This window comes from Atractosteus spatula, chromosome 13, assembly GCF_055471065.1.
Source record: "Atractosteus spatula isolate fAtrSpa1 chromosome 13, fAtrSpa1.hap1, whole genome shotgun sequence".
Classification (NCBI taxonomy): domain Eukaryota; kingdom Metazoa; phylum Chordata; class Actinopteri; order Semionotiformes; family Lepisosteidae; genus Atractosteus; species Atractosteus spatula.
In genome coordinates, this window is record NC_142718.1 from 2,044,325 (window position 1) to 2,065,858 (window position 21,534).

The 21,534-nt window shown below is 59.0% G+C and overlaps 2 protein-coding genes across 3 annotated transcripts; both read right to left on the minus strand.

Moving 5' to 3' along the window:
• Positions 1-41: 41 nt before the first annotated feature.
• On the minus strand, positions 42-7,147 carry slc25a17 (solute carrier family 25 member 17). Of its 2 annotated transcripts, none has more exons than XM_088929952.1 (9): positions 6,965-7,147; positions 6,401-6,461; positions 5,603-5,669; positions 4,653-4,804; positions 4,341-4,457; positions 3,254-3,402; positions 2,217-2,312; positions 2,052-2,134; positions 42-1,706 (listed from the first exon to the last, which is right to left on the minus strand). In XM_088929952.1, exons 1-9 carry the CDS (start codon positions 7,040-7,042, stop codon positions 1,556-1,558), a joined length of 954 nt encoding a protein of 317 aa, XP_088786078.1. In that variant the 5' UTR covers positions 7,043-7,147; the 3' UTR covers positions 42-1,555. The 2 variants fall into 2 exon arrangements, with proteins under 2 accessions (XP_088786078.1, XP_088786079.1); XM_088929953.1 differs by having other exon boundaries at positions 7,031-7,118.
• Positions 7,148-13,810: 6,663 nt separating this feature from the next.
• On the minus strand, positions 13,811-21,450 carry LOC148821601 (uncharacterized). Its single transcript, XM_088930672.1, has 5 exons — positions 20,908-21,450; positions 18,708-18,776; positions 17,975-18,070; positions 16,846-17,132; positions 13,811-14,903 (listed from the first exon to the last, which is right to left on the minus strand). The coding sequence occupies exons 1-5, from the start codon at positions 21,002-21,004 to the stop codon at positions 14,283-14,285; spliced, it is 1,170 nt and encodes a 389-aa protein (XP_088786798.1). The 5' UTR covers positions 21,005-21,450; the 3' UTR covers positions 13,811-14,282.
• Positions 21,451-21,534: the final 84 nt, after the last annotated feature.

Consider the following 21,534-nt stretch of genomic DNA (forward strand, 5'->3'; position numbering starts at 1 on the left):
AGCTAAGAGAAGAGACAGAGGAAAATCACAGCACAGGTATCGGTCATCTCACCATTTATTCCAGACATCTCGTTCGCTGGCCCGGTCAGCCGCACCTGCTGCAGTTTGTAAAACGACAATAACATCGTCGGACACGCCGCGTGACCGCACTTCAGGGTGCAGTGGCATTATTTACCTTTAGGGACGAACGGCGGAGAGAACGTGCAGACTCCACACAGACAGATACGAACCCAAGATCCGTTTGTAATGGATCACAAAATAAAATGTACACATGCAAGGCAGGGAGTGAACGGCAGCAGCGGGGTGGAAACGTTTCTGACCCAGGGTGCAGGGGTACCAGGCAGGCAGACATCTACCCCACACAAGCCAATATAATCACCCAGCGTCATGACCCCCCCTTTCCATCTGCGTGTCCACTTCAACCACAACACCCACATTCAAGTGCCATAAAACTAAACTATCCTTTATTCCCTGGACTATTAGCCAACTTAATCCGGACAACCGATATTTTAGTTTTTTCATCATGCGAACTTCGACTAATAATTTAAAGCTGCTGGTTTGTTTTCCATTGAATGCATGCCTGTTTTTTTGTTTTATTCGTTAATTCATTCAGATTATTTCGTACTGTCTTTTAAAAGCCAGGTTTCACCTTCCTGCAAAGCAAATTCCCCCATCTGGGACAATGCAGGCAGGAACCTCCGAACTTGACACCGACTGCGGGCAGAGGGCTCCGCCTGGCGGCAGGAAGGTGGAACTGCACGGCCCGGAGAGAAGCTTCGAGCGCCTTCACGCCAGGATACGGCAGGGTGTCCTGGGAAAGCCCGGTCGTCGCTGAGCAACGCCCGTCTGACCCCGCCGTGGCTGAGAGACCCACCTGGCCCGGCGGGACGGCAAGAATTATCTCTGAAGCCGGACGTAGCGACCCGACTTCTCGGAACCGAGCCCCCAGGGCCGTGCTGTCGAAGCCGATCCCAGTGGATCCCGCTGGATCCCAAGGGACCTGCAGGCGCGGTCTGAACCGCTGGCTTCTGCCTCCGCGCAGGCCCCAGGCCTCCAGTTCCACCCCAGAGGTGGGCTGGCGGGGCGAGGAGCAGGGACAGCGCCACGGGCCCGAGCGGCCCTCCCTCCTCCCCGGCTCTCCGTCCAGGACGAAGATGCGCCCCCCCCCCCCCCTTCTGGCTCCCGCTGGGACAGGAGCGTCCTCCCCAGCCGCCCACCGCCCGTCGGCACAGCAGCAAGGGAACAGGAAGAGCCAGCGAGTCGGGCGTCAGGTCCGAAGCGCCGGACCGGCACCCCTTTTATTGGGACGTAGGGGGCGCCTTTCATTTCGGGGTGACGAGCGAGCGAGCAGTTCGAGCGCCACCTCCCTCTCCCCCCCAGAGTCAGCTCCCGTAGGGGGGGGTGTGCGAGGCAGAAAGACGTTAACCCGCCGGCCCAGACATCGCCGTCCTCGCGCCATCCGCCACTGCCTGGGGCGGAGCTGCTCTCCACCAATCAGGGCCCGCCACCTGCCCCCCTTTCTTCCCAGGATCCCCCCCGGCGTCGCGTCTGGGCGTCAGCGGCCGGGCACGGTCCTCCGCAAGCCCATGGCCCTGAAGGTGGCGGCGGCGATCTTCTCGTAGAGCAGGAACATGAGGGCGGCGGTCAGGACGGTCTGCAGCAGCTTGGCCTCCAGCCCCTTGAACAGTCCCAGGATGCCCTGCTTCCTGCGCGGGAGACAGAGAGAGAGGGGCGGCGCTCCAGTGTCCAGCTGTGTCTCAGGGTGTCTGATCCAAGATGGCTGCCGTGTTATCTTACACACTGAGGCCGTGCATGCATGGAGTGCGCTGCTACTGCCGGGGCAGGAAGGGGAAATGGAGGAATGACTGTGGGGGGGTCGCTCACTCTTCCAGGCTGACCCACCCCAGTGCGGTCACTCTCCCTGCCCCACACCCCCCTGCAGTGCGGTCACTCTCCCTGTCCCCCTGCAGTGTGGTCACTCCCCCTGCCCCCTGCAGTGCGGTCACTCCCCACACCCCCCTGCAGTGCGGTCAGTCCCCCGGCTGACTCACCTGACTCTCTGGCTCAGCAGGTGGACGGTGCTGCGCAGACCTCCCAGTAGACGGCGTCCCTGCGGCTGGGCGTGCTGCCCGAACTGAGACAGGAGCAGGGAGAGCGTGAGAGACCGGGGGGGGGGGGGACAGGAGAGAGGACAGGCCGGCCGCGCGGTCACTCACCCGCAGGATGGACTGCACCGTCTGGAGCGGGTAGGTCACGGTGGTGGCCACAGCCTTGGCCACGGCGCCGATCACGAACACCTCCAGGGAGAGCAGCTGCAGGAGCAGGGACGAGGGCGGCCAGTGGTCAGTCACAACCGCCCGCGGGCAGCGCGCCCGTCAGCGTCCGAGCGCCAGGCTCTGTGCCAGTCAGGCAGTGTGCCAGCGAGGCAGTGAGTCTCTGTGACAGTCAGGCAGCAAGTCTCTGTGCCAGTCAGGCAGTGTACAAGTCAGTCAGTGTGCCAGCAAGGCAGCGAGTCTCTGTGCCAGTCAGGCAGTGTGACAGTCAGGCAGCGAGTCTCTGTGCCACTCAGACAGTGTGCCAGCGAGGCAGCGAGTCTCTGTGCCAGTCAGGCAGTGTGCCAGCGAGGCAGCGAGTCTCTGTGCCAGTCAGGCAGTGTGCCAGTGTGACAGTCAAGCAATCAGGCAGTGAATCTCTGTGCCAGTCAGGCAGTGCGCCAGTCTCTGTACCAGCGAGGCAGTGAGTCAGTGTGCCAGTCAAGCAGTGTGCCAGTCTCTGCCAGTCAGGCAGTGCACCAGACAATGTGACAGGTAGCGTACCAGTCAGGCAGCGTGCCAGCGAGGCAGTGAGTCTCTGTGCCAGTCAGGCAGTGCGCCAGTCTCTGTGCTAGAGAGGCAGCGAGTCAGTGTACCAGTCAGGCAGCGTGCCAGTCTCTGTACCAGCGAGGCAGTGAGTCTCTGTGCCAGTCAGGCAGTGCGCCAGTCTCTGTACCAGCGAGGCAGTGAGTCTCTGTGCCAGTCAGGCAGTGTGCCAGTCTCTGTGCTAGAGAGGCAGCGAGTCAGTGTACCAGTCAGGCAGCGTGCCAGTCTCTGTACCAGCGAGGCAGTGAGTCTCTGTGCCAGTCAGGCAGTGCGCCAGTCTCTGTACCAGCGAGGCAGTGAGTCAGTCTCTGTGCTAGAGAGGCAGCGAGTCAGCGTGCCAGTCAGGCAGCGTGCCAGTGCGCCAGCCTCTGCCAGTCTCCCGGTTTCGCCCTCACCTCTCTGTGCGCTCCCCTCGTCAGCTGTCTCTTCAGCCCCTCGTAGATCATGAACTGCACGGCGGGGTTCAGCACCAGCAGCAGAGACGGCAGCGTCCCATTCCACAGCGCCAGCACCCCCTCCGCCCGCACGATCTGCCTGAAGGCGTCTGCAGCGCCAGGGACACAGGTGGCGGAAAGACAGGAGAGGGACAGGCTCAGCTCTTCTGGGCTCAGTGGGGAGAGGTCTGCCGACCGTCTGAGATGACCATACAGGCCAGTGCGTTGAGGCCATGACACACGGGGCCTGTTCCAAAACCCAGGGCTGTCCAGTCCTGGTCCTGGAGGGGTCAGTCAGTGTGTCTGCAGCAGGGCTGTCCAATCCTGGTCCTGGAGGGGTCAGTGTGTCTGCAGCAGGGCTGTCCAGGCCTGGTCCTGGAGGGGTCAGTGTGTCTGCAGCAGGGCTGTCCAGTCCTGGTCCTGGAGGGGTCAGTCAGTGTGGCTGCAGCAGGGCTGTCCAGTCCTGGTCCTGGAGGGGTCAGTGTGTCTGCAGCAGGGCTGTCCAGTCCTGGTCCTGGAGGGGTCAGTCAGTGTGGCTGCAGCAGGGCTGTCCAGTCCTGGTCCTGGAGGGGTCAGTGTGTCTGCAGCAGGGCTATCCAGTCCTGGTCCTGGAGGGGTCAGTGTGTCTGCAGCAGGGCTGTCCAGGCCTGGTCCTGGAGGGGTCAGTCAATGTGTCTGCAGCAGGGCTGTCCAGTCGTGGTCCTGGAGGGGTCAGTGTGTCTGCAGCAGGGCTGTCCAGTCCTGGTCTTGGAGGGCTGGTCAGTGTGTCTGCAACAGGACTGACCAATCCTGATCCTGCAGGTGCTGCTATGTAAACCAGACCAGCAGACTCACTGACCAGCCATCCAGGATGAGGACTGGTCAGTGGTCAGTCCAGATTTAAACCAAAGCACACCAGTCAGTCATTTCTGAGAAATGCAGCCAAAGTTGTGCACGTATTCACTTCACTGCAGCCCCCTGTACTGCTGGAGGGGTTTGTGACTGGCAGTGTTGGGGTCTCATTGCGCTAGCGATTCAACTGCCCCTCCATCGCAGTGATAACTCTTACCCAGTATACCAGCGTAGTGTGTGGGCCTGATGTCAGTATTGCGGAACTTCGCCCCCTGCAGTTTGAGCCTGGTATTGACCACCCAGAGTGGCGTAGTCATCAGCACATTCACCACGCCTGCAGAGTGGATAAAGGTCAGAGGTCAGAGGTCAAGGGCTGAGAGCGTGCACCTCTTTCTCCAGCTGGGGCTCATCAGGTCAAGCAGCAATCTAATCCCCCCTCTGAAACACACGCACCCCAGGAACCCTATAACTGTTCCCTGCAGGTCTGCTATGTGCTGTGCATGTTGGAGGCAGGCAGGGGGCGCCATACCTGCCGCGATGCCCATGAGCAGGTCTCTGCCCGGCGTGGAGCGCTGGCCTTTGATCCAAACGACCTTCAGGCTGTTGAAGCAGTAGAAATAGACGAAGTTGGAACAGCAGAGGCTGCAGATGACTGGGAACCAGCCTCTGTAGGGCGCCAGGCTGGGAAATGCAAAGAACACGTCGTTTTCACTATCACCTCCCAGACAGCCTGCAAAAACAGACACTTCCTCTTCCTGCCATGACCTGCCCTCAGTCCAGTCGGCCATTCAGCTGTCGCGTCACCTACGAGTCTCTGACAGCCTGACAAAGACACTTCCTGTCCCGCCAGGTACCCAGTCCAACCAGCCAATCAGCTGTCGCATCACCTACGAGTCTCTGACAGCCTGACAAAGACACTTCCTGTCCCGCCAGGTACCCAGTCCAGCCAGCCAATCAGCTGTTGCATCACCTACGAGTCTCTGACAGCCTGACAAAGAGTCCTGCCCGTCGACCTTAAAAACCGCTCGTTCCCAAAAATCCCCTTAACTGGTGCCAGAAAGGAAGACCTTGCGAGGGCCGGATCAAGCCGAGAGTGAATCATCTGTCATCCGCTTTTTGGTGTTCAGGCATGCCTGCAGTCCCATCACAAAAGATCTCACATCAGTGAATCCACATCCTTAAAGGTCACTAGCAAAAGGCAACCCAGTGGACTTCTACAGGACCCACACTGACAGAGGTGCCTTTAAGTGCATCTGAGGCAGGATGTGCTTCTTTACACAAAGGGTGGTGGGGGACTGCAACGGGTGACCTAGTCCATGCTATTCAAGTCAATGCCCTGGCACTCTCCGGAAAGTAGCCAGTAGGATCGGGAGGCTGCTGAGCCAGGCTCTGCGGTGTCACCTTTCCTGTATTCATCAGCGCCTTAAACTCCGCACACCCCCTCCCCTCGCCCTGGAGAGCAGACACACACGGACTCACATTCCCTCCTCCCTGATGATTTCCGTCAGGACACCGGGAGTGGACCTGGCCTTCCGCTTCTCATCCACTGCGGAGAGAGAGAGAGAGAGAAGAAAGCAGGAGGATCGGAGGAGGAGGAGGAGGAGGAGGAGGAGGAGGAGAAGGGAGGGAGCCTTGTGTAAAACTTCTGTTTTGAAACGCTGCCCCTGTGTCTTCCTCTCCATTCCAAACAGTGTCACGTGTCACATGGCTGTGCCTTCAGTCACTCTGGACCACAGGAGGACTGTAAGAGGTTCCTGCTACCTCAACTGGCAAAGGGTCATCACAGGTCACAGTCTTATAGGTCACCCTAAATCAGGGGTCTCCAGCCCTGGTTCTGGGGAGCCCCAGTCCACTTGGTCTTTCATGATAATCAGCAATACGGACAGCACTGCTGGGCTGGGGACCCCCGGGGTACTGCGTGACCTATCGACCCGGCTGGCCTGGGGACCCCTGTGGTACCACGTGACCTATTGAACCCGCTGGCCTGGGGACCCCCGGGGTACTGCGTGACCTATCGAACCCGCTGGCCTGGAGACCCCTGGGGTACCGCATGACCTATTGAACCCGCTGGCCTGGGGACCCCCGGGGTACTGCGTGACCTATCGACCCCCCTGGCCTGGAGACCCCTGGGGTATCGCGTGACCTATCGACCCCGCTGGCCTGGGGACCCCTGGGGTACTGCGTGACCTATCGACCCCCCTGGCCTGGAGACCCCTGGAGTATCGCGTGACCTATCGACCCGGCTGGCCTGGGGACCCCTGGGGTGCGAGCTGTTACCTTGCAGGCGCAGGCGGGCCGTGTCCAAGGGGAAGAAGACTGTCATGGCCGTCACACTGCCCTGCGCAGGGAGAGAGAGCACACAGGGTCACAGGCCGGACTCCTCCCATAGGAACTCGACTCACCGGGGAAATCCAACATGTTTTAATCCTCGACCCCTCCGAACCTGCCAGCCCCTTATTTATATTCGTTTTAGGAACTCAGAAGCCCATCACTGCTCGTAGTCGCCGACGTTCAGAGAGGTACGTGCTCGCCTGTAACAAGCAGAACCGGGATAAAAAAGAGGATCGCGTGACCGGGAGTTTGCACGTTCCTCGTTTTTTTTAAACTACTTTCAACTATTTTTATTTATTTTAATTGTTTTTGGTGTATTTGCGAGCCAGCTAAATCGCCACCCGGGACAGGTGGAGACCCGTCCGGCCATCCTTTCACGAACCTTAAAAAAAACAACAACAACAACAACAACATTTCCACGCAGACCGCGACACCTGGAAACACTGCCCCAGCTGTGTGGACATGAGCACACGGGACAGCAGCTCCAATTCAGCCCCCAAAATCCCTCACCATGGATCCGGCTACGGCGTGAACCAGGCTTTCGTAAGAGAAGACGTCAGCCAAATTAAAATCTACCTCGACCCCCATTTCAGCAGGCTCCCCAGAATACAAGTATTAAATTCTCCAGTACTTCCACTTTTGCTAACTTCACTACACCTTCCCGTCATGCTATCACACACAGGTCACCGCCCCTCCCCCTTCTCCGATAGATGCGGCTGAGAGCCTTTCCTGGAAGCCGATTGGCCGAGAGCGACAACGTCCTTTCAGTTTCATTGGCTGAGGAACGTGTCCGTCAAACAAAACTGCGTCCTACTTCCGTAATGTTTTTTTAGACAAAACTCGATTTAAAGTCGTACGAGCAGCTGTACCACCTATGAAACAGAGCAGATATTTAAGCATAAATAAAAAAAATAAATAAATTAAAAAAAAAACAGAGCAGATATTTTTACAGTCTCATCCAAGACCGTTGCATGGAATATGCTTATTTATAACGTTGTAAATTGAATTCAGTCTCAATGCTTTGAGATACTTTGTTTTGACACGCTCATTGTGCTGATAATCCAATTCGCTCTGACTTTTTTATAATTCGGTTCGTGTTTTGTCGACAGCTGGAAGTCGGAAGTTTCTTACATTAAGTTTATTGTAAGGCAGTATCGCATATTTAAAAAGCAAACTCCATCTTAAGAACACAAGAAAGGTTTCAAAGTCAGACGGTAGGAGTCAACCCAGTGGACTTCTTCAGTACCGAGAGCGAAACACGAACCAGAGGACACCCGTGTGAACTACCTGGAAGTGCTTTTATAACCGAGAACAAGAGGCGCTTCTTTAATAATAATAATAATAATAATAATAATAATAATAATAATAATAATAACTGGCGTCCCTCGTCCTTCCCAGATGCCTCCTCTCCGCCCGCCCTCCCCTCGAACCCCTTCCAGCGTCTGGGCGGACGCCAGTCCCCGCCTGCCGAGCGGCCCTGGGGCGAGGGGGGCGCCCGGACCTGCTCGTCCAGATTCCAGCCCTTCCTCCCGGAGCAGGGAGAAACAGCGCGCGGAATTCCGGCTGGGGGGCACCTGCGGCATCACCTTTCCCTCTCCCTGCATCCTTGAAGACGGGAGAGGGGCAGAATGCCTTGGAGAGGGGTGTCCTTGGAGAGGGGTGCCCTTCACCCAGGGGGTTTCCAGCCGAGTCCCGGATTGCAATGCCATAAGGGAAAATAAGGCCGACAGCCGGAGTTTAAAAAGGCTTTATTTGAAACTTGGAGTGGTGGAGCCACAGGTACAACACTCCCCCTTTCCCAGTGAATGACACACTCGTGTAGCCCCCCCACTGTACCCCAAAATCAACACTGCGGTGAACCAGCTAACACTTCTCCATTTGATTGCTTCAGACTAACCAGTTACCTCAAAACCCCCCTCATACCAAGAGTCTGATTAAACACCTTTTTAAAGAAAAATTCAACACAGAAAAGGCCTGTGAACCACGTTTCACAATGTCGTTACAACCTTTTCTCAGTGCCAACAATCCTCGAAGACAAAAAGACACAAAGAAATCCCAGCGGCCGTCTTCAGACCCAACAGTGAAACAGGAACCAGTGGAAACTACCTGGAAGTGCACTTAAAACCGAGAGCAGGAGGCACTTCTTTACACAAAGGGTTGTGGGGGAGTGGAACAATAACAAACAGTTACAGTTCACGTCTTTACATAAACAATGCACGTACATTTTCTCAAGGTCAGTATGATGTGATGAGTTGTAAAAACTGCAAAGAAAGGCAGCAGGTGGAGGTCATGCTAAAATCCTATCGAGGTTACCTGGCTCTGATCTCGGGGTTGAATTAGTGTGGATTCCGGCGACAGGTCGGACGATACCTTGTTGTGCCGGGTCTGCTGTGGGCATTGGCCCTCACCCCCGGCCCAGGTCTTTCTGCGTGTCTGCAGTCCAGAGGCCATATTGGAGTTCACTAGGAATAACAACACCCAGGTACCCAAGTGTACCAAAAGGATAATGGAGCCTTATAGTCAAACTCTGGCTTAACCGTCTTGGCTGAGGGCTAATCTCCTGGCCATAAGACCCCCCTGGCGAGTGAGGAGTGACCAAGGGGCAGCTGCAGAGGGGGAGACGGGGCAACAGATGTACAGTACGTGAGGGGAAGAGGGGATCAGGTACAGTATTATAATAGTTTAGGCAAGGAGGCGACGTCAGCAGGGATTGTGAATGACCGGCAGCTGTGTCTGTCTGAACGTGGCTTTTGTCACCCCTCCCAGGCTCCTTCAGTCGGCGTTCAGAGACGCCACTGATGGTTCAGAACGAGAGCCAGGAGACTCTGGGGCTCTAGACCAGTGATTTTCCCCCATGATGCCCACAGCACCAGTAAGAATTCAACTGGAATATGGCGGACAGAACAGATACATTCCAGGCTTGAAGAGAACAACCACCCCCCCCCCCCTCGACAGGGTGAAGGAACTGAATCTCTTTAATCTTCAGCAGAACAGAACACAAGTGCACCTGATGCAAGTTTTCAAAGTCCCTGTGAAAGGCCCAGCCCAGCGAGCTCCTTCAGAAAGAGCACTGAACCATGGTGCACAGGGCACAACTGTAGATCAGGGGGAAGTTACCCAAAACAGGAGGCACAGGGCACTAGTGGAACGGGCTGAGCAGCCTTGTTGATGAAGCCAGAACCCTGGCTGTTTCCTTTGGGAAACAACTGGATGACGTCCTCCAGTCAGGATAAGGGTTTCTTTACACAAAGGGTGGTGGGAGTCTGGAACAAGCTGGCCAGTCATGATGCTGAGGTTGATCCCCCGGCTTCTTTCAGGAAACAGCTGGGTGAGACCCTCCAATCAGGACAGGAGGCGCTTCTTTACACAGAGAGTGGTGGGAGTGTGGAACAAGTTGCCCAGCCACGACATACCCCTCAGGCCACTAGGAGGTGCTGTGTTACTCTAAAGGGGCAAAGTGTGGGGGCGCCCGCAGGGACTCTGCCTCTGACTCAGGGTGACTGCAGTGGGTGTTGGCGCTGATCACCATGAACAGCCCCTCCACGACCTCCGCCAGCGACCGGCACACCGCGCTGCCCGCCCTCAGCGCCACGGCGGCCATCGCGGAGCCCACCGACACGGCCACCAGGGCGGCGCCCAGGTCAAGGGGGACCCCCGCGCCCACCGCGCCCGCCGCCGCCACCCCGACTCCCACCAGCGCCCCCGCGATCGCCGCCCCGATCCGGGTGGGGCTCGTCGCCTCCGCCGGGGACGCGCCCCCCCTCCCCAGCCCTGCCCACGCGCCCAGCCCCCCAGCTGCCAGCAGCCCCAGCACCCCGGCGCCCCCGGTGGACCCCAGAACCGCCCCCACGAAGGCCCCCATGGCCGTCGACCCGGGCGCCAGGCTCAGAGCCAGCCGGGCAGCCCCCCCGGCCACGGACACGGTCATCAGGGGCGCCACCCTGGCCCCCCCCTTCACCACCCTGCGGACCGCGGCCAGCGCCCCCGCGCACATCAGCCCCCCGATGGCCAGCGCCCCCGTCACGGCCACCTGCGCCCCGGCCGCGGCCCCCAGCACGCCCCCGCTGACCGCGCCCCGCAGCGCCGGCGCCGCCGCCCCGGGCCCCAGCCGCGCCAGGGCCCCCGCCAGCGCCCCCGCCGCGCCCGCCCCGGCGCCGCACAGCGCCCCGGCCAGGGGGAGCCCCCGCACGCAGGCCGCCAGGCCCCGGGAGCCGGACAGCAGCTCGGCGGCCCACACCGCCCCCACGGCCAGGGCCCCCAGGACCAGCCCCGCGCCCGCCCCCCAGGCCCCCCCGTCCAGGACCATGCCGGCCGCCCCCCACAGCTCGCCCCGGCTCTCCGCCCCCCCCAGCGCCGACGCAGCCCCCAGGGTGAGCCCCCCCAGCAGGGCGGCGGCCCCCCCGCAGCTCCTCATGGCGCTGGGCGGGACGGGACCGGCATGGCTCCCCCCGAACAGCCGATCCGGAGAGGGTGGCTGTGCTTCCGAATCCCCGACTCCTTCAGCTGGGACCTGGGGCTGCGGCTCCAGCCTCCTGGCGTTCCCTCCTGCGCCTGCGTCCGGTGGGAGGGGGCCCAGTGGCTCCCGGACGGAGCTCTCTCCTCCTCTGCCTCTCTCCGGACAGCGGCTGGAACACCGGTCACAGCCTCAGGACTCTCTCTCCTCCTCTGCCTCTCTCCGGGCAGCCTCAGGACTCTCTCTCCTCCTCTGCCTCTCTCCGGGCAGCCTCAGGACTCTCTCTCCTCCTCTGCCTCTCTCCAGGCAGCCTCAGGACTCTCTCTCTCTCCAGGCAGCCTCAGGACTCTCTCTCCTCCTCTGCCTCTTTCCAGGCAGCCTCAGGACTCTCTCTCTCTCCAGGCAGCCTCAGGACTCTCTCTCCTCCTCTGCCTCTCTCCGGGCAGCCTCAGGACTCTCTCTCCTCCTCTGCCTCTCTCCGGACAGCCTCAGGACTCTCTCTCCTCCAGCCCTGGGGGGAGAGAATATTGGTTCCAGCCCAGAGTCTCCCTGCACACTGAGGCACTGAACTCTCCCACTGACCACTCTCTCCCACTGACCACACTCTCCCACTGACCCAGTCTATCCCACTGACCCACTCTCTCCCACTCTCTCCCACTGACCCACTCTCTCCCACTGACCCTGGACTGTGGGAGGGAACCAGAGCACCCAGGGGAAACACAGGGAGAACATGCAGACTCCACCCAGACAGCACCCCAAGTCCAGAACTGAGCCCAGGGCCCCAGCGCTGCGAGGCACCAATGCTGACCCCTGCGCCCCACAGACTTCGCCTCCAGTGAGTAAAGACATCAGATGTCAAACCGTCCAGTTAGCAAACGACCGGTCGTGTGGAAGAGCACTGAAAACCGGGACCGGGAGGCACTTCTTTACACTGAGGGGGGTGGGAGCGTGGAACAAGCTGCCCAGACATGTTGTGCTCTCAACGCACGACGGGGTGAAAAACGCTCCGGCCCTTCCGAGGAACGAGCCAGCGGTGTGTGTGTGTGTGTCTGTCTGGGCGTGTTTCACCGGAGCTCGGTTTAAAATGACGCACTTCCACAAGCACGTGTAAACAGTTGCGTAGCGCTGAGAAACCTCTTCCTGGTGCGTACAGAAGCAAAAAAAAAGATATAATAATTACGCTGATTCTTTCAAAACACAGCGTCGCTCGGGCACCCCCCGTTCTCGGGGCTCAGCAAACAGCGCTCTAGCGCGCGAGGGGAGACCGACGGGACCCCCCGGCTGCCGAACCTCACTTCTGTGTGCCCCCCCCCCCCGCCCCCCGAACAACTTAAAAGTTTCGCCTTCAACAACAACCAAAAAAAAAAACACCCGAAAGCTCCTGTTGCAGTCCGGGCACCACCAGTCACCCGAAGCTGAGTTTGGGGCTACCTTTTTTACTCATCTGAAGCCTCGGCCCAGGCAGCGCGACGTGCTGTCCGCTCCTGAACGCGGCGGAGAATAATTATGCGGTTCTCTTGCCGTCTGTTTTTACCGGTATCGCCAGTCCTCACCTCCCGTTCCCTCTCGGGGGGGGGCACCGGCATCACTGGGTGCCCGCTGGGCGACCTGCCTGCAGGGTTAAATTCTGTCCGAGGTGCCGCGGACCCGACTCGCCGGCCGCCCGCCCCCTGGTGGCCGGCCGCCGGAACGCACAGGAGCCGGGCGAGCCGGTGAGATCTCCAGACCGCCTCCTCCTCCTCCCCGGGACGCGTGTCAGGAAAGGCCGGCCGGCTCCGTGTTTCAAACTCCCGACGGGCCGGTCCCGACAGCGGCGGGGCGCGTTAAGCAGGGACGGCCTAAACCGGACGCCGCACCGCCGGGAGTTTGACGAGCCCCAGGAAAAGAAAAACAAGTAGTCGACAGCCCCACCCCTCACCTGCTCGGCGCCCCTCCGACACAGCCGGGTCGTCACGACGCAGGGCGAATCTCCCCTCGGACCGGCGGCCAGCGCTGGGCGGTGGGAGCGGACACCCTGCCTGCAGCGGACTGTGGCGACTCACCCCCGCCTACCCGAGCCTGCAGCTGGGTGGGGCGAAAGACAAACTCGCACCGTGATTAAGGAAGGAAAGGAGAGAGGAGCTGGGCCGGACTCGCTCTCCGGCGTCTGCCCCCGTGTCGCCCGGGGTTAGCGCGTCCTCCCGGGGCTCTGCCGGAATGTGCCTGGGGGACATTTTCTTCTTTTTACGGATTCTGAAACAGCTGAACCGGTGGGGTGGGGGGGAAGTTCTTCTAAGCGAACGAGGCGGAGACGCGAGTTTTGTCTGATCAGCCGGTTGTAACACAGGCGGACCGGTTCCACAGGCGTCCTGCTCCGGTGTTTTCACACGGAGGCGATCAACTGGTACCAATCCCGGTTTCCAGCGAGATTACTCCCAGTGTGGTCGTCTGAACTGGACAGGTAGATTACTCCCAGTGTGGTCATCTGAACTGGACAGGTAGATTGCTCCCAGTGGGGTCATCTAAACTGGTTTGATAGATTATTGCCCATGTGGTCAGTTGAACTGGTTTTGACAACAACATTATTCCCCGTGTGGTCATCTGAACCGGTCTGGACAGATAGATTATTCCCCGTGTGGTCATCTGAACCGGTCTGGACAGATGAATCCCCACATGGTCAGGTATGCCTGCTTCTCCTGCCGAGCAGGAATGCTGGGAAATGCAGTCCCCCAGAGTGCCTCCATCGCTCTTGTAGTCCAGGGACTGCAGGGGGCTGCCGCCCCTGCGTCACCCCCGTGTGGTCCAGTCTCTCCCACCGGCAGCTGGAGCAGCGTGTCCGCGCCGCCGAACCGCGCCAGCGACTCGACTGACCCTTGCTCATCTGGACAAGGCGGCCCGGCGACACTCGGACTCGGACACAGGGAAGCGTGAGCAACTGCGGATTTTAATTTCAGACAAGCACGCCCCCGGAAGGTTAAAAAAAAAACAGAAAGAAAACCATCTGTACAGTCCGCCCATTCACCCCACCCCACCCACCCACCACTCAAAATCAGGAGTCTGGGAGGCCGTCCCGAATCAGAGAGCACAGATCCGGAGCGTCACACTGGGGCTGGGTGTCCTGCCCAGAGCTCGCCACCAGGGGGCGACGCTAGCCGCTTCCCTGGGCTCCCAGACTGCCCCCCCCCACCTCCCCGTTGACCAGCTGCGAGAATGAAGCGGGGACACAGAGGGGGGGGGGGGGGGGGGTCACAGATCCCGTACCCCACAACCCCCCTCCGCCAGTCTGTCCAGGGGACGACGAGACAGACTCCCCCTCCTGCTTCGTGCGGCTGATTTCCACGAGGACAGAGTGTCCGCCGCTCTGCTGGCTCTGGGGTCGCGCCCCCCCGCGCCCCCCTACTGCCGGTCGGCCAGCCTCTGCAGCAGCGCGATGATGGTGTCCTGCTTGGAGGAGACCAGCTCCAGGGCGGCGGCCATGCGGCTCACGGCCTCCAGCGCCTTGGCCTCCCTCCTCTCGCGCCGGCGCTGCCGGGCCTCCTGGCGCCGCTGCCGCTCCTCCTCGGCCCGGCCGCGCTCCTCCTGGGCCGCCAGGAAGCCGCGCAGCAGGGAGGTGCGCGTCTCCGCCTGGCTCTGCTGCTGCGCCAGGAAGGAGGCAGCCGTGTCCGCCGGGGGGCGCCGCAGCTTCCGGCGGATGCGCAGGCGCGAGGCGAGGCGGTGGGCGGGGCGGGGCGGGGCGGCGGCCGGGGGCGGGGGCTCGGCCGGGGGGTCCTGGGCGGCGGCGGCAGAGGAGGAGGAGGAGGAAGAGGAGGCGTGGGCCGGAGCCGCGGGGGTGGACTGGGGCGTCAGCGCGGGGGCCGCCGCCGTGGGGATGAGGTTGGGGATCTGGGCGTAGGCGGTGACGCCGGCGGGGAAGAGGCAGGGCTTGGGGGCGTCGGGGGTCAGCGTGGTCACCATGGTCGCGGCCGCCGTGGCGACGGGCTGGGCCCCTATCGTGTTGCTCAGCAGGGCGTCCATCATCTTCGGAGAGAAGGGGGGGGAAAGGCAGCGTCAGGGAAGTGGGAATCTGCACCATACTCTGGCAGGGGTACAAGGACCCCTGTTGCTCAGTGCTATGATCCGTTCCAGGTTTTCCTAGCTGGCCTGTTCGGAAGCCTAGGCGGTTTAAGAAGCTGTATTGCGTCAGGCTGCAACTCCCAGTGTGCGCTGACTCAGCCCCAGGTGAGGAGCCTGAAGCAGGGCGGAGCCCAGGGTTGCCTTGTGAGCAAAGCCTGGAACGGATTCATCATCCACTGAGGATACCCATTTCTAACTGCTGTACAATTCTGTAGTGTCCTTTACAGACCAGTTTCCTTTACAGTACTGTCCTGTTATACGTTGTAATTAATAGTGTTGTGATTGCAATCTTATAGTGTGCTGAACTGGGCTGAGGAGAGGTGTGATAGATTATGCAGTGCTGAACTGGGCTGAGGAGAGGTGTGATAGATTCTGCAGTGCAGTGAGCTGGGCTGAGGAGAGGTGTGATAGATTCTGCAGTGCAGAGCTGGGCTGAGGAGAGGTGTGATAGATTCTGCAGTGTACTGAGCTGGGCTGAGGAGAGGTGTGATAGATTCTGCAGTGCTGAACTGGGCTGAGGAGAGGTGTGATAGATTCTGCAGTGCACTGAACTGGGCTGAGGAGAGGTCTGATAGGTTCTACAGTGCACTGAACTGGGCTGAGGAGAGGTCGGATAGACTCTGCAGCGCTGAACTGGGCTGAGGAGAGGTGTGATAGGTTCTACAGTGCACTGAACTGGGCTGAGGAGAGGTCTGATAGATTCTACAGTGCAGTGAACTGGGCTGAGGAGAGGTGTGATAGATTCTGCAGTGCAGAGCTGGGCTGAGGAGAGGTGTGATAGATTCTGCAGTGTACTGAGCTGGGCTGAGGAGAGGTGTGATAGATTCTGCAGTGCTGAACTGGGCTGAGGAGAGGTGTGATAGATTCTGCAGTGCACTGAACTGGGCTGAGGAGAGGTCTGATAGGTTCTACAGTGCACTGAACTGGGCTGAGGAGAGGTCGGATAGACTCTGCAGCGCTGAACTGGGCTGAGGAGAGGTGTGATAGGTTCTACAGTGCACTGAACTGGGCTGAGGAGAGGTCTGATAGATTCTACAGTGCAGTGAACTGGGCTGAGGAGAGGTCTGATAGATTCTGCAGTGCACTGAACTGGGCTGAGGGCAGGTGTGATAGATTCTGCAGTGCTGAACTGGGCTGAGGAGAGGTGTGATAGATTCTGCAGTGCAGTGAGCTGGGCTGAGGAGAGGTGTGATAGATTCTACAGTGCACTGAACTGGGCTGAGGAGAGGTCTGATAGACTCTGCAGCGCTGAGCTGGGCTGAGGAGAGGTGTGATAGATTCTACAGTGCACTGAACTGGGCTGAGGAGAGGTCTGATAGACTCTGCAGCGCTGAACTGGGCTGAGGAGAGGTGTGATAGGTTCTACAGTGCACTGAACTGGGCTGAGGAGAGGTCTGATAGATTCTACAGTGCAGTGAACTGGGCTGAGGAGAGGTCTGATAGATTCTGGAGTGCACTGAACTGGGCTGAGGGCAGGTGTGATAGATTCTGCTTTGCTGAACTGGGCTGAGGAGAGGTGTGATAGATTCTGCAGTGCTGAGCTGGGCTGAGGAGAGGTGTGATAGATTCTACAGTGGACTGAACTGGGCTGAGGAGAGGTCTAATAGACTCTGCAGCGCTGAACTGGGCTGAGGAGAGGTGTGATAGGTTCTACAGTGCACTGAACTGGGCTGAGGAGAGGTCTGATAGACTCTGCAGCGCTGAACTGGGCTGAGGAGAGGTGTGATAGGTTCTACAGTGCACTGAACTGGGCTGAGGATAGCTGTGATTGACTCTTGCAGTGCTGAACTGGGCTGAGGACAGGTGTGATAGGTTCTGCAGTGTACTGAGCTGGGCTGAGCCGCACCTCGTAGTACTCCCAGGTGGTCTTGGCCTGGCCCGTCTCCCTGCTGCGGTCCTTCACCCTCTTGTAGGTAACCACCAGGTTGTTCCACTTGCGGCGGATGCGCTCCATGGTGAAGGTGTGTCCCAGCGCCTCCAGCTCCTGCTGCACGTTGTGGAAGAGGCGCGTGCGCTCCCGGGCGCTGTACATGTCCCAGCGCTTCCCCACGGCCTCGATCAGCTGCAGGATACACTGGTGCGTGAACTCCGAGGACGGCCCCGGGGAAGCCAGGGGCAGCGGGAGAGCACCGGCTGAGGCAGGGGGAGGAGGGGGAGGAGGAGGAGGGAGGAGATAGGAGGGAGATGAGAGAGAGGATGAGAGGAGGGAGAGGGGAAGAGAGGAGAGAGAGGGGAGTTACTTTAAAAACACCAAATAACGCCTGCATGGCTAGATCAGACCAGTACTCACTGCCCATCCATACAGAGAAGAGAGAGAAGAATAAAATACTGATTATACCTATAAAACTGTGAGCAGACCTGCTGAGCCCAGAGAAGAGCCCCTCAGCCAGCTGGTCCTGAAGCTCACTGACACCAGCCAGCCTCAGGACAGCACGGCACAAGCCTAAACCTCACCCACTAGGACACACACTGCTACAGGACTCTAAAGGACAACACACGCTAGCTGAGTATCTGACCAGGGAAAGAGACACAAAAGAGAACCTGATGAGGGACAGGCTCAGTGTCCACAGCCAGCCCATACAAACTGGACACAGGCAGACCTCTTTCTTCAGAGAGGACAGGCTCAGTGTCCACAGTCTGGACAGAGCAACTGGACCCAGACAGACCTCTCTCTCCAGAGAGGACAGGCTCAGTGTCCACAGTCTGGACAGAGCAACTGGACACAGACAGACTCCTCTCTCCAGAGAGGACAGGCTCAGTGTCCACAGTCTGGACAGAGCAACTGGACACAGACAGACCCCTCTCTCCAGAGAGGACAGGCTCAGTGTCCACAGTCTGGACAGAGCGACTGGACACAGACAGACTCCTCTCTCCAGAGAGGACAGGCTCAGTGTCCAAAGTCTGGACAGAGACACTGGGTGACACTGGGAGAAACAAAATGAACGAGCAGTGGAATCCACAGGAAAGTCCTGTACCTGCTTCTGGCGCCAGCTGGGGCACCATCACCACTTTGGGGGTGCTGTCACTGGTCCCTGTCTCTTGATGAATGGTGTCAACCGCATCCACAGGGCCTGTGGTGACAACAGTGCACAGCCTCTGTTATAACACAGTCTTCTGATTAAGGGCTTCTGATCACTTTAAAACAGGGCTGTCCAGTCCTGGTCCTGGAGGGGTCAGTCAGTGTGTCTGCAGCAGGGCTGTCCAGTCCTGGTCCTGGAGGGGTCAGTCAGTGTGGCTGCAGCAGGGCTGTCCAGTCCTGGTCCTGGAGGGGTCAGTGTGTCTGCAGCAGGGCTGTCCAGTCCTGGTCCTGGAGGGGTCAGTCAGTGTGGCTGCAGCAGGGCTGTCCAGTCCTGGTCCTGGAGGGGTTAGTCAGTGTGTCTGCAGCAGGGCTGTCCAGTCCTGGTCCTGGAGGGGTCAGTCAGTGTGTCTGCAGCAGGGCTGTCCAGTCCTGGTCCTGGAGGGGTCAGTCAGTGTGGCTGCAGCAGGGCTGTCCAGTCCTGGTCCTGGAGGGGTCAGTGTGTCTGCAGCAGGGCTGTCCAGTCCTGGTCCTGGAGGGGTCAGTGTGTTGTGCAGTGTGTCTTATTAGAACTGATACTTCTATCCAAGAAACCTGACGGGTTCGAATCGACAGCTGTGAGTCATGGAAAGTGAGGTGTGAAGGTTCAGTCCAGCACACTGCATCTCGGCTGTGGGCAGGAGGGCACGGACCTGCAGCGATCTGGAAGGTGGTTTTCCCAACGGCAGGAACAGGGAAGAGCTTATTGGCACTGACAGGATCTGCAGGAAAGAAACAGGGAACATAGACGTTATCTGTCCCTATAGACATTATCCACCCCACAGACACAACATCCACCCCACAGACACAGCAACCACCCCACAGACACAGAAACCACCCCCACAGACACAACATTCACCCCACAGACACAGAAACCACCCCCACAGACACAACATTCACCCCACAGACACAGCAACCACCCCACAGACACAGAAACCACCCCCACAGACACAACATTCACCCCACAGACACAGAAACCACCCCCACAGACACAGAAACCACCCCCACAGACACAACATTCACCCCACAGACACAGCAACCACCCCACAGACACAGAAACCACCCCCACAGACACAACATTCACCCCACAGACACAGAAACCACCCCCACAGACACAACATTCACCCCACAGACACAGCAACCACCCCACAGACACAGAAACCACCCCCACAGACACAACATTCACCCCACAGACACAGAAACCACCCCCACAGACACAGAAACCACCCCCACAGACACAACATTCACCCCACAGACACAGCAACCACCCCACAGACACAGAAACCACCCCCACAGACACAACATTCACCCCACAGACACAGCAACCACCCCACAGACACAGAAACCACCCCCACAGACACAACATTCACCCCACAGACACAGAAACCACCCCCACAGACACAACATTCACCCCACAGACACAACATCCACTCCACAGACACAGAAACCACCCCCACAGACACAACATTCACCCCACAGACACAGCAACCACCCCACAGACACAACATCCACTCCACAGACACAGCAACCACCCCACAGACACAACATCCACTCCACAGACACAACATTCACCCCACAGACACAACATCCACTCCACAGACACAGAAACCACCCCCAGAGACACAACATCCACCCCACAGACACAGAAACCACCCCCACAGACACAACATTCACCCCACAGACACAACATCCACTCCACAGACACAGAAACCACCCCCACAGACACAGCAACCACCCCACAGACACAACATTCACCCCACAGACACAGAAACCACCCCCACAGACACAGAAACCACCCCCACAGACACAACATCCACCCCACAGACACAGAAACCACCCCCACAGACACAACATTCACCCCACAGACACAGAAACCACCCCCACAGACACAGAAACCACCCCCACAGACACAACATTCACCCCACAGACACAGCAACCACCCCACAGACACAGAAACCACCCCCACAGACACAACATTCACCCCACAGACACAGCAACCACCCCACAGACACAGAAACCACCCCCACAGACACAACATTCACCCCACAGACACAGAAACCACCCCCACAGACACAACATTCACCCCACAGACACAACATCCACTCCACAGACACAGAAACCACCCCCACAGACACAACATTCACCCCACAGACACAGCAACCACCCCACAGACACAACATCCACTCCACAGACACAGCAACCACCCCACAGACACAACATCCACTCCACAGACACAACATTCACCCCACAGACACAACATCCACTCCACAGACACAGAAACCACCCCCAGAGACACAACATCCACCCCACAGACACAGAAACCACCCCCACAGACACAACATTCACCCCACAGACACAACATCCACTCCACAGACACAGAAACCACCCCCACAGACACAGCAACCACCCCACAGACACAACATTCACCCCACAGACACAGAAACCACCCCCACAGACACAGAAACCACCCCCACAGACACAACATCCACCCCACAGACACAGAAACCACCCCCACAGACACAACATTCACCCCACAGACACAGAAACCACCCCCACAGACACAACATTCACCCCACAGACACAACATCCACTCCACAGACACAGAAACCACCCCCACAGACACAGCAACCACCCCACAGACACAACATTCACCCCACAGACACAGAAACCACCCCCACAGACACAGACACACGGATAAAAACAGTCGGGAGCTGGTGACGGAAAGTGGTACCTATCCCCTGCCCCGCGCCACCCCGGCGCCTCCACGCGTGGGTGTGGGCGGGCGGGCGTGCGTGCGTGCGTGCGTGCGTGATCGCTGCACGACCAGCGCGGCGGAGAGGCAGCAGGACTCACAGACGACGATGCGGCAGGCGCTGCCCAGGGTGACGTCCTTCCTCCGAGCCGTCGGGGGCTCCGGCGGTGCCTCCGTGCCCTGGGCGTCCGAGCTCATGCTGGCGCTCTCCTCCTCCTCCTCCTCCTCCTCTTCTTTTTCTTCTTTGATGATTTTCGGCGTTTGGCTGCTGGTGCAGGTGGTTGGGGTAGCCAATTTTAGTTTCGATGACGAGAAAACAAAGAGTGCAAAGTTACCGCGCCCGTCGCTAGCCGCCGCCGCCGCAGTCCGGCCGGTGTGCGGGGGGGGGGGTTCAGGTGCAGTTTGAGAACTTTTAGTTTTTCATTTCTGTGCCCACCTCTCTTCGTACTTTCCCCCCAGCGCACACGCCGCCTCCTCCTCCTTTTGGAAACACATATACCTTTGCTTTCGGCGTCTCCTTTCCGCTGCGCCCTCGCTGTATCGATTATGTTTTAAATATGAGTTGGGGTTTTTTTTTCTTTCTTTCGGAGGGGGACGGAGGGATAATGGCTGCGTTGTTTGCAGGGCAGATCTGCGCAACCCCGCTGCGCATTCTGGGCAGAATTCCGCTGCCGGCCTTGCGAGTGACGTCATACGCAGGGACTGCAGGAACGCAGGCAGCTGGGGGG

Bases quoted from the DNA above. Each gene is read 5' to 3' on its own strand.
- LOC148821601 (XM_088930672.1), bottom strand. From the start codon at position 21,004: ATGAGCTCGGACGCCCAGGGCACGGAGGCACCGCCGGAGCCCCCGACG. The intron at 18,777-20,907 runs GTGAGTCCTGCT...TCTTTCCTGCAG, and splicing joins CGCCTGCCGCATCGTCGTCT to ATCCTGTCAGTGCCAATAAG. The intron at 18,071-18,707 runs GTCCGTGCCCTC...TTGTCACCACAG, and splicing joins CACCTTCCAGATCGCTGCAG to GCCCTGTGGATGCGGTTGAC.
- slc25a17 (XM_088929952.1), bottom strand. From the start codon at position 7,042: ATGGGGGTCGAGGTAGATTTTAATTTGGCTGACGTCTTCTCTTACGAA. The intron at 6,462-6,964 runs GTGAGGGATTTT...CTCCCTGCGCAG, and splicing joins ACGCCGTAGCCGGATCCATG to GGCAGTGTGACGGCCATGAC. The intron at 3,403-4,340 runs GTAAGAGTTATC...CTGGCGCTGCAG, and splicing joins ACACTACGCTGGTATACTGG to ACGCCTTCAGGCAGATCGTG.